The 12714-nt window shown below is 44.8% G+C and overlaps 1 protein-coding gene across 2 annotated transcripts in view; it reads right to left on the reverse strand.

Annotated features, from left to right (window-relative positions):
• The window catches only part of PTN (pleiotrophin), a 100514-nt gene that overhangs the window by 10080 nt on the left and 77720 nt on the right, over positions 1 to 12714 (reverse strand). For both annotated transcript variants that reach the window (XM_080819116.1, XM_080819115.1), the window contains exon 4: positions 10592 to 10753. In XM_080819116.1, coding sequence (XP_080675242.1) covers positions 10592 to 10753 — 162 coding nt within the window. The remainder of the gene's footprint in view (positions 1 to 10591; positions 10754 to 12714) is intronic.

A 12714-nucleotide genomic window follows, 5' to 3' on the forward strand; every position in this document is an offset into this window, starting at 1 on the left:
TGAATTGAATTTCACACTTTCTTTCAGTACAAAAATTAATTACAGAAGTGCAAAATATGTCAGCTAACTGTGTTTTACATGTGTCCCCCAGAATTTAAAATATATATCATTTGGGTTTGTGACTGGGGCACACAATATAGGATTTGATGTCCCTTAATAGTTTCATGGGTGCCCCCCTCAGTCGCCCGTTCACACACCTGCATGCGTGTCCTCCAGATTTCCCCACTGCCCCGTTCCTCTCGCTCCCTCACCCACCCACCCAGTGCTCTGTCTCCAGCAGAAGCCAAGGTTAGACTTGAAGAGGTGCCCCCAGACTTCTCTCTCTTCAGTGAGAAGCCCTCACAGTGGCTTAATGTAGTGCTTTTCTGCGTCTGGGTAAAGATCTGAAAATACACTTTTCTATGAATGAAAATAAGATTCGAAAACCTTGCAAAAGCCAACGAATAGGTCAACCCACTGGAAACAGCTCCAGGTCTCGTCCCCTGCGTTCCTGAGCAGTAGGACACCACGAACATTTTACCTGCTTTCTCCTCTTTGCATCTCTGATGAGCTCTTCTACAAATACTGTTTACCCTCTAGAAAAAGTCTTTCAGCTTTTTTTTCTCCCCCTGCCTTTTGTGCTGAGCAACAGCCAGCCTGCTTTGATTTCCCTGAGGGTTCCCAGAGGCTTTGCATCAGGGCAAAGCTGGCTGGAGTCACGGAGAGCGTGCGAAGCGTCGCCCCTGGTTACCAGGACAGCAGAGCCTCAGGTCCTCGTGAAGCCCTGGAGTCGCTCTGACCCTCACCACACCAAGGCGGCAATCCGAGTCAACTCAGTGTCCGGCCTGGGAGGCCGATGGATAGCAGGCTACGCTGTACCATGCTCTTACTCTACAGGAGTGTCCCCCTCTTTTTAAAAGACCCCAGCCTGAGAAATGCAGCACTAAAGGTTATTATTTGCTTTAGAGCACTTAGTACACACAGGCTTGCGCCAAAAATGATCTCCCACAGCTCAATCATCAATGACCCTGAACACGCATATGGTAATGATTTAGGATTATCGTAGAAATATAATCCCAAATTCCTAATTTCTTTCAGAATATCCCAAGAGACACCATTTGGAGCACTCGGTCTGGGAAGCATGGATATGACAGAAAGGACTCTGGAAAAAGGACTACTCTGAGTTCAAGTTCAAACCTGACCCTCTCTTGGGCTGGGTCACCTGCAAATTGCAACCTTCATGTCCTATTTGTAAAACGGGCACAAAACTCCTTGGGGCTCCTGGGAGGAGTAAGCGAGACGATGCACACTCACAACTTAGTGAGATGCCAGTGGCTTCAAAAATACTCAACAAGAACCACCTGTATGTGGCTCAGAAATGACAATGCAAGCGATAACCGAAAACGCAAAGCACAAATGCTCGGTCGGGAAGAAGTCAGCGGGGAGAAATGCAAAAGCAGCAGGGGGAAGAGCGAGAAGGCCCCTCAACCCAGCACCCAACCCGTGCGGACACTTTGTATCACGCGCAGCCTTCCTTCGCGCGAATCACGACACAGCTGTCGCCTGTGCACAGCGAGTGCGCTTCTGAGCGCGGGGTTTACCAAGAGCGATGAGGACTAAAAATCCTTTCACGAGGCTGGAAGTAATACAGCCCGATGACTCGTACTGCAGGTGAGCAAACGCTGCCCCGGCAGGGATTCTCCATCCGTCTGGAGCCCGGGAATGAATGACGTGCGCTAGTGAGCCAGACAGGACGATGGGGAGGAGTCTTCCCTGATTCACCGATGGACGGGTGGGTTCATTCATTCCAGTCGGTGCTGTTCATTGAAATCCTCTCGTGGACTCGGGACTACAAAGGGGAACGAGGTTCAGGCTTGAGAGAGGCAAAGACGCACTCACTACGGAGGAGGAACGAATGAATGTCTTATCAGAGCAGCCAGTCCTGCACAAAGGCAGCACCTACCTACCGCAGGGGAAGGGAAGCCGAGCGGGTTGTAACACTGATCTCTTCTCTAGTCCTGGAACAAAACAAAGCCTGTTGGGCCTCAGGGACTTTGAACTGGTCCTTGTTTGATTGAGCAACTGGCAGGGCTAGCTCCTGCTCTGTGTTCAAGACCAAGTTCCGGACTTATTCTCAGAGAAGCTTTCCCTGGTTTCTCTCTCTCCCCCAACTGCCTTTTCCAAGAGCGCTTCCTCCAATATGTGGTTGTCCTTTTAGTTCTTGTTTTTGTCACTATTATCTACCCCACACCCACCCCCCCCCCCACAACGCCCCCGACTAGAACAGAGCAGTAAGGGGGAAGGAAACTTGCTTCGTATCCCCAGCACCTGCCAACCTGCCCGTTCCACTGCAGGCTCTTCACAGATTTTCTAAATAAATGAATAAATTGGAGACCCTGCCAGAGGACCGCATGGCTCTCTAACAGCACCTTCTCCGCGGCGCACGGGAGCTCTCTCTGCTGCTCCCACCGCTCTGTGGGTCCACGCAGGGCCGCAGCTGATCCGGTGCCAACTCTCACACAGGGCCCACGTGGTAAGCGCTTGCCAAACGAACAAGCTAGATTTCACAGAACGAAATGTATGATGTCTAGAAGGAGAACAGGCGCCAGGATTCCAGACCCACGGGTGCGGAGAAGCGGGTGTGTAAGCACGCGTGGCCGTGCTGCCAGCCCTCCCCGTGCTGGGGTGGGGCTGGGGCAAGGCTGGGGCAGGGCACATGGGCAACATCGGGAGCAAGTGTCAGGGGACACTGGAGCCACCTGTCCTGCCGAGGAGTCCGGGTCTGACGCCATTGCTGATGGAAAGATGCGACAGAAGAGGGAGTCTAGGGCTGGGTCTGAAATTCATTCTTTCTTGGGTAAGAAACCGAGATACCTGTATTATCAGCTGTACAGCCTCACGCTAAGCGTCTGACTTCTCTGACTCAGTGTCCTCGGATATAAAGTTAGGAATGATGATAGCAACCATTTCACAGCGCTTTTGTGATTCTTCAAGGACACAGTGTAGACTCAGTATGCTAAAATGTCCTCCAAACACACAAGTCTTTCAATAAATATTAATTGTAATGACTACTGTTGTAATCGCCATAGTTCTTTTGCCCAAAAAGGTACTGAGGGAAACACCCCCACAAGATTTTCATTTGGTAGGAAGGAAATAGTTTTAAGAATACTGCATGTTTATCACGCATTTTTACACAGTCGCTCCATCCTGACACTGGTGAGGTAGTCACTGTAGACTTTAGCTTACAGAAGACAAAACTGTTATGCTAATAAGAGATCTTGCTAATATGCTAATAAGAACTAGATCTCCTCACTTCAGCTACAGTATCATGAATGGGAACTAAAATACAGATGTTGGAAGACAATTTCCACAGCAGAATAAAAACCAAATCAAACCTTAAGACCAAACCGAGCAAGGGCTTCCCTCTGATCAAGAAGGACAAAATTCCTGCCTGAGTCCCCAGGCTTCTCTTTCTGGTCAGATACAAGGGCAGCAACCACCAACCTGTCGGGGTCTCGGGGAGAAAGGGAGCCCGCCCAGGCTGCCCGCCGCCCCTCTCCACACAGTGGAGAGTCTCTCAGCCTAGAAAAACGCATCTGCACGCTCATTGCTAAGGGATGGCAGAGCCCAGAGTCTAGAAAGAAATGTTGGCAACTTCTTTTATCTTTAAAAGAAGCAACAAAATAATATCTGTTGAGCAGGAGAGAACTGAGAATGCTGGGAACATCACTTTACTGACCCCCTTTCTCATTTATAATCAGCTGCCCAGTGCCATGTCCTGCACACAGCTGAGTCTTGCACTGAAACAGTGGCTGTCCTTTTGATCTTTAAGGATGAATTGTCAAACCTAAGAGAGGACTAGGCAACTGTCCAAAAAAAGAGCAGCAAGACGGTAAAACATTGAGAAATAGCTGGGAAGAAGTAAAAGGAATTGGGGTTTTCAGGAGCAGGGGAAAATGTAACAAGGATCTGGTGACAGCAGAGTACGATCGGGTGGACAGGACGGTGTGGGGGGTGGGGGGGGAGATTACCCTGGTTCCCTGGCCCACCTGTAGCACAGACACACATTCCTGTGCTCCCTCCTCTTCCTGTCCCAGGCAAATCTGGAGGCTGATACAAATGTATCTTGTTTAAACAGTAACAACTAATAATTTCCATTTCCACCATAACTTAAGATTCTAGAATGTTCTAGGATGATCATGAGGCCACATCTTCTGTAGTCCCTAGGAAACTCTCAGCTCGTACAAAGGCCTTCTGCGTGAGCCCCAATCAAGCCTCAGCTCAGACTCTGCCCTCCAGTGGTAACTACCAGAAGCCCGCTTCACTGCGCTGCGCCTGCTCACCCTGTCCGGACTGCCTGCAGGGCCACGGCTCTCCCACGGGGGGCCATCTCACCCTCTCCACTTAGCTTGCCTACCTTCTCGTTCTGCAGTGAGCCCATCCTCCAAGGGGACCACTGAGAGACACTGTGGCTTAGAGACCCGTTCCGCGCCCTCTGAAGGGTTCTGTGCTCTGGTCACTTACGTAGCGCTGTTGGCAGAGAGTGGCTCTGGTTCCCACTTTCTTCACTTGTCCACAGCTCAATTATCCTCACCTTTTCTCCCCCCGCAAACTGAAAAGACCAAAATGACTCAACAAAAAAAACTACTGGCGGTTCCAATAATGAGAGCCCTAACTCACTCTGCAGTGGGGGAACGGTCTGATAGGACATTACTCTTGGCAACTTCTCCGAGAAATGTCATCAATGCCTCATCTAGGCAAAAGGAGGGAGGGTTAGGTCCAATGAGGACTTCCATACATTCCAACATTCCCACACACTCCCATGCCGGCTGCTCACTAAATACCAATCCAAGACACACTCACCTGGTCCTCGGCTTTACAGGGAGAGTTTTGAAGGTTAAAGACACATTTTCCCAGAGTCCCTTGCAGCGGAATTTTATAGGTGACCTCATTCCCAGCAAGCAGGTACACTTTGAGTCTTAGAGGTCGAAGTCAGCAACCAGAAAAAAAAGGGCCAAATTTGGGGAAATTGGGTATTTTGGCAAGAAGGGAGGCAAAGGTATCTGGTTTCGAGGGGAAAGGTATGGTGTTCAATTCTTAGCATATGTGCTGAACTGTGGGTAATTTTAGCAGCAGGGTTTCTGCTCCATCAGTCACTTTTGGCATGATTAGACATTTTTCTTGGATCTGTTGCTTTCTGCTGCAATCCTCCCGGATCCAACTCAAGTCCTCTGGCCCTTCTGGAGAGTCTGAGCTACAGAATTCCCCCTGAATAATCCCTTTCTGCTTAACTAGTTAGAGTAGACCTTGCTGCAACTAAAAACCTGGACAGATACAGGATTTTCTTAATTAATTTCCTTAATTAATAACTGTAATTAATACTCTCCATCCCTTTTCCTGAGAAATGATAATCTCCAGTGTCCAACGCAATTGCTCGCCAATTTATCCCTGGTAGATTCTAGCAGCAACAAAGCAAATTCCAGTTACAATCCTTCAGTCACTGACCTCTCCAGAGCAATCCTGTCCCCATCCCTAGGAAAGCTATATTCTAGTTATGCACCTTTCAGTTCTTATGTCTGCATTAAGTATATCAATATTTTCTCTTCTTCTGGGTATATAATATGGAAGAAGAGGACGAAAACCTCTTCTCGGATTAAGTGGGGTTTCAACAGAGGAGAATCTTTACTAAGAGTTTCCAACATGATATCTAGTGTCGATGAAATTGTACCAAGGCTAGAGTGTGGAGCTTCTGCAATATTGACATAACCACAGGATGAACCATTTCTCCCCAACAGACTAGAGTGTGATGAGTTTTAAGGTGATTTTTAACTAAAATAAGGGGATAGTTAGTAATCTCCCAGAGTTTCGGTGCCAAGTCAGGAAAAAAAGTGCCCTCTCTCCCCCAAGCAAGTCTTTTAAATTTTTGGCCTTATTAGGAATCAAGTCACAGTGATATTCTCCAGCTTTTTCTCAATTTAATGCTGGGTAGTCATAGCCTAACCAACATCTTTACGTTCCACTCTAAAATTTAAAGAGCGCGTCCCATCATTTGCCTATTAAGCCACTGCCATTTTCCAAAACAAAAGAGGACAGAAATCAAACTGAAAAGGTGTATAAAACAAACATTAAAAAAAAAAAAAAGGCAGAGAAAAGACCAGAACCTGATGATGTGTTTGATGAGAAGGTAACGATGGAGGGGAAAAAAGGTACTTTCTGCGTCTGAGCTCAGGGACTGGGATAAAAGGGCAGAAAATGTCACTGAAAGAGAAGAAAGCCCAGAACTGATTCTGCTCCTAAGCAACAGGATGGATTTAAATGAATCACTGATGGTCTCTGTCCTCATCTGTTCCCCCAGGGTTACGTCAGATGACAGGCACGGTCCCCAGAAGCTCTACTATTGAATGATTCTAGACATCGAGATTTATCTAACATGGCCAAAGTTTCATGGGTGTATAATACTCAGAGGCAGCACGGTCTTTGGTGTCTGTCTGACCTCGAATCTGAATCACCACTTATAAGCTGTGAAGCATTAAATAAGTTGCTTACCCTCTCTGGCCTGTGCTTTCTCAAATATAAAGTAAGATAAATACAATTTCATGCACAGAGTTGCATTGAAGCTGAAATGAGGAGTGCCTATCATACCGTAGTGCCTGACTCAAAATTAGTGGGTTCCCTACCTCCCTCTTTCCTGAGTTAAAGTAGCAGGAAGCCCTGATGAATTATTCTTTCCTGAAGAAAAGGAAAAAATAATTTGTAATTGCATAACTGTATGAAAATATTACTTAAATGACTTATTTACCACAGCTTCCACCAGTCTATGATATGATAAATTTCATGTGTGAAACCTTTCTTCTTTTAGCTTATTCAGCACCTACTATGGGCTACTCCTTGTTCTAAGCAAAAGGGATACAGTAGAGAACAGCACAAGTCAGGTCCCTGCCCTCCTGAAACTTATACTCTGGTAGATGTCTTCTAGAACAGTTTTTAGAAATAATGTTCTAGAGAGTACAGGCAGTAATTTCTCTGACATCAGTCATAACAACATTTTTCTAGAGGTGTCTCCTGAGGCAATGAAAATAAAAGTGGAAATAAATTACTGGGACTTCATCAAGATAAGATTCTGCACAGTAAGGGAATCAATGAAACTAAAACAACTTACTGAATGGCGGAATAAATTTTTAAATGAGATATCCCATGAAGGGTTAGTATCCAAATATATAAAGAACTTATACAACTGAGTGCCATAAACCCAAATTATCCATAAAAAATGAGAAGACATGAACAGACAGTTCTCCAAAGAGGATATCCAGATGGCCAACAGACACACGAAAAGATGGTCAACATCACTCACCATCAGGAAATGCAAAATCAAAACCACAATGAGGTATCACCTCACACCTGACAGAATGGTTAAAATCGAAACCACAAGAAACAAGTAGTGTTGGTGACGATGTGGAAAAAAAAGGAGCCCTCACACACTGTTGGTGGGAATGCAAACTGGGACAGCCACTCGGGAAAACAGTATGGCGTTTCCTCAAAAAGTTAAAAGCAGAATTACCCTAAGATTCAGTAACTACAATACCAGGTAATTACCCCCAAAATACAAAAACACTAATTCGAAAGGACAGGTACACCCCTATGTTGACTGCAGCCTGATTTACAATAGCCAAATTATGGAAGCAGCCCAAATGTCCATCAATTGATGAGTGGAGGAAGAAGATGTGGTATAGATACACAGCGGAATATTATTCACCTATAAAAAAGAACGAAAATCTTGCCATTTGCAAGGATGCACATGGATATAGAGTACCATGCTAAGCAAAATAAGTCAGAGAAAGACAGATACCATAGGGTTTCACCCATATGTGCAATTTAAGAAACAAAACAAAGGATAGAAAAAGAGGCAAACCAAGAAACAGACTCTTGACTATATAAAACAAACTGGTTACCAGAGGGGAGGGGAGGGTGGGATGGGGGAAGGGGATTAGGAGTACACTTGTCGTGATGAGTACCGAGGCATATACACGATTGCTAAATCACTAGATTATTTTCCAGAAACTAATATAACTCTGTATGTTAACTACACTGGAATTAAAATTTAAAAAAAGAAGAGCTCATGCTCTAGAAAGTGTCTTCCATTTTGGGAGTCACCTTTGCACACCGTGGTGGGCTTTACCTAGTGCTGTGAAATAGAGAACTCACTCAGGCTAATCCCATGTTTAATTCATTATATACCTTCATTTTTGATATAGAAACAAAGGACAGAATATTTACCTACTTGAAATGTTTTTAACCGCCATTTTTCAAGGTGAACGCCTGAGCTGAACTTACAATTTTCATTACATATCACCAGATGAGAAAAATGTAAAAAGGTCAATTATCCACTGGTCCAAGTCCAAAGAAGTCCTCACTTAATGTCCTCACCAAATATCCTGAAGGGTCTTTCTGAATCATGTCCCCACTTTGTTCTATTTATTCCAAACTTGGCAATGATTTCTGTATCCACCCAGCCCTACCACCACCCACTGCCTAGTCCCTCTCATTCTTTCCTCCTCATTCATTAGGCTGCAGTTTCTCTCACCCACTGGAGAGAACCAGAATGGACTGTGGACATAGGTGTACGTGCATGCGTGTATGCACGTGTGAGTGTGTCTAGTCTCTTTGAGTTTCCTACTAGCATAGTAATCCTTGATTCTGGCTGATACTGGAAGTTTTTAAGGAACATCTTAATTTTCAAAGCTACTGAGGCTGAGATAGGTGGTCTGGGTTATGGCCTGGAAACTGGGATTTTTAGAAGTTCTCATAGGAAGTTCTAATGTGCAACCCAGGTTGAGAACCACGATGGTCGAGCATGGGGACTTCTTTAATTCCTTTTCTTTTCCATGCTCAATTTATGCTGGATATTTTGGTTCTCTGACTGCCTTAAAAATGAATTAATTTGAAAACTGTGTATCTCTGAGTTCTTCCAGTTTTGGAAATGTGTCACTGGATAGACATGGCTGCTAATTTTCATTAGATCTGTGCAGTTGTTTCCAGACAAGTAATACTTATAAAGTGGGCACCCACACTCATATACTGACCCCAGCCTCACTTCATACCTTCCAAACACACACTGGAACCGGCACATTTCCATGATCTGGAAAGGGCAGCCTGAATCCTAGATGTGCCACCGGCAGGTCTGGCCTGCATCTGGCCTCCCTACCACTGGGGGCAACCATGTCCACTCCACCAGAGACGGAAGCGCTAGGTCTGTGAAGTTAGACCCTTCTGATGATCAGTAGCAAGCCAGCCAATCCTCCTGATTCCTGGAGGGTTTTTTTTTTCCTTTTTTCATTTCCTGTGGGCTTCATGTTCAGTTCTTCTGAGTTTCTCCTTATATTTAATCTGGCCAGTATGAATTTTAGAGCGCAAAGATGAGCACAAACCAGGGAGAGATTTTAGAGTTCCCTGAGACCTGCCATATTCTTTGTAAGAGCTGCCTTACCCTGTACCACAGAGTGGGTGGCTTCAACAAGAGAAATGTATTTTCTCAGAGTTCTAGAGGCTAGAAGTTTAAGATCAACTGTCAGCAGTTGATTTATTCTGAGGTGTGTCCCCTTGGCTTGTAGACGGTCATCTTCTCGCTATGTCTTCACATGGTCTTCCCTCCGCATGTATCTGTGTCCTAATCTCCTTTCTTCACATACCAGTCAGATTGGACTGGGGCCCACTCATATGACTTCATTCCACTTTAATGACCTCTTTAAAAGCCTTATCTCCACAGTCACATTCTAAGATACTGAGGGTTAGACCTTGAACATCTGAATGGGTGGGGGGGAGGGTACACCATTCAGCCCGTAACACCCATGAAGTAAGAGTGTAATACCTCCTTGTCTTCCCTCAGCTGGGATCCTATTTCTATAAAACCATAGCCATGATATTTGTTTTTGGTTCCCTTTCCCTGGCGTGAGAGCAGAGTGTAACTTTCTGGGAATAAATAGAAAGACAGCTCTACATAATTTGAAAATTTCACAATGAATGTCCTTGGTAAAAACCTAACTTAAAAAAAAAAAAAATATATATATATATAGAGAGAGAGAGAGACAGACAGAGAGACAGAGAGAGAGAGGCTGAAAAGTGAAGGAAATACAGGACCTATCAATTTTTGCAGTGGAGATAGGAAAAATGTAAAACAATGTAGCTGACTTCATGAAAACTACGTTCGGTGGATAATCTAGGAGAGGCCTCATTTTAGATTTTCTGCCTCACGGTCTTCATGAATTTGTTCATACTTGTCAGGCTGCAGTCCCAGTTTAGGGCTTGGAATATACGGTCACCACACAGCAACTGTCTTAATTGGCTGATTCTGCTAAGTTGTTTATTTGTGCGAGGAGGCTGTTCCAATCCCCGCCCCCACGCCCCATCTGTGCAGACGACTCTAATCTGGACTCATCAATTGCCTGCTGAAAAACACTGGTGTGATGTTCAACATACAGGGCTTGTTCAATCTTTTTCTTGAGGTAACTCACCTAAGGTGTCCTTCCAGAAAATTCGAGTTTCCTTACCTGAAAATCCCGTGTGAGTCCATCAACACACGTTACGTGAAAACTGCGGTGCCTTGACAGGAACCTACCTTGAGGTTTGGGCTTAGTCAGCTTGCCACAGGGCTTGGAGATGGTGACTGTCTTCTGGCAGTCCGCGTTGTGGAGGGCTCGCTTCAGACTTCCAGTTCTGGTCTTCAAGGCGGTGTTCAGGTCGCATTCTCCCCAGGCCTGGAACTGGTATTTGCACTCCGCTAAAGGCAAGGTACGACCAAACAGAAATCTTTGAGTTCCTCTAGTAGTGCCATAAAGGTAGACGCACTTTTGTTTTTACCTTTTTGTAGTGAGAGCGTTGTAGACTCCCATGTGGTTGAAAGAAAGAATTTGGAGAGACCCCTAGAGCCTTTACCCTGTCTCCCCTCGATTGTGATTATGCTGCATAACCAGAATTCCTGAGCACAACCAGGAAATGAACAGGGATACATCCCGCAGAAGTCATTCAAGTTCTGCCAATTTCACACGCACTCATTTGTGTGTACGCGTGCGCATTTAGTTGTGTGTGACGCGGTCAGGTCTGTAGATATGAGTGAACATCTACACATTAACAGGCAGAAGAGTTCCAACACTATAGTCCTTTGGGTTAATCCTGTCATAGCCTTTGCCTAGGCACCTTCCTCCCTTCCCATCTCCTTAAACCCTGGCAATCACTCATGTCTTCTCCATCTCTTTAATTTTTGTCATTTTAAGCTATCTACTATTTGTGTACAAATTTTTAGAGGAATGTTAAGTTTTCATTTCTCTAAGATAAATGGCCAAGAGTGAAACCACTGTGTTGTATGGGAAACAGATGTTTATTCTTATTAAAAACAAAACAAAACCTGCCATCCTCCTTTCTAATGTGGCTGCACCATTTTACATTTCCATCAGCAAGGTATGAAGGACCTAGTTTCTCTACCTCCTCTCTAGCATTGGGTCTTATTTGTCATTTTAGCTCTTCTGATAGGTATGTGATATACGGTGACATCTCACTGGTTTTCATTCTCATTTCCCTAGCGCGGAAGAGATAGATGTTCAACAACTTGTCAAGTGTTTGTTTGTCACCTGTATCTCATCTATGGTAAAATATTTGTCCATGTCTTTTACTCTCTATCTAACTGGATTCTTAGTTTTGTGAGTTCTTTATATATTCTAGGCATTCATTCTTTAAGACATACTTTTAAAAACTTTTTGTAGGTAGGTCTTTAGAGAACCCATATATAATTTAAGACCAAATGTATCTGAATTTCACCATGTGCTTATAGAACTTACCAGCATTCATACAAATTACCCCAAAGGTTATAGAGAATGAAAAAGATACAGTCTTTATATTCATTGCCCTTCTTTATTGTCTTATAGGTCAGAATACATTTCTGCAAAGAGTAAGTAAGTAACATTTGGGGCACTGCGTACCTCCAAGGCCAAGAAAGACAAAAAGTCTGGAATGTGGCAAAGACAGATAATCTGGGTGTTCGGTAGTGGGTTTCAAAGTTGGCAGTGTTGAAGGACTCCTTCCCAAACAGGCAGAGAAGGCCAGCAGGAAAATGACAATAATTAGCGAGAGAAAAGTCGATGGAAACTGACTATAAGCAGCCTGGCTAGATTTGATAAGCAAATCTATTAACCAGGGTGGATGGTGGGGAAAGATCAAAAGAGGGGGGCCTGAAAGCCCCCAGAAAGATGTCTGGAGAAGGAAGAGGAGAATAAAGAAGAGAAGGGGGAAGGAAGAAAAAAGGAATGAAAACTAGAAGAAGACGGAGAGAGAGGAGAGGAGATCGGTCAAGGCACACTCAGGAGGGATCAAGGGTATGTTTTACGTCCCGATCAGTAGGACAGTCGTTCTCAATCTAGGACTATTTTGACCCCAAGGATCATCTGGGAATATCTGGAGACATTTTTAGGTGTCACAGTTGATGGGGGCGGGGAGTGCTACTGGAAACCAGTGGAGAGAAGCCAGAGATGCTGCTCGATATCCTACAATGCCCAGAACAATATCCTACAGTGCCCTCCCCAACAAACACATCATGGCCCCAAATGGTAGTAGCACCAAAGTTGAGAAACCTGGGGGGTAAGGCAAGGTATCTGGTTATTTGCGATCTGATAAAATCAACTTATTTAAAATAAACGGTAGTCAGGCTCAAAAAGAGGACTGGTAGAAGAATGCAAGCATTATCCCGGA

Source organism: Martes martes (assembly GCF_963455335.1).
Source record: "Martes martes genome assembly, chromosome: 11".
NCBI classification, from domain to species: domain Eukaryota; kingdom Metazoa; phylum Chordata; class Mammalia; order Carnivora; family Mustelidae; genus Martes; species Martes martes.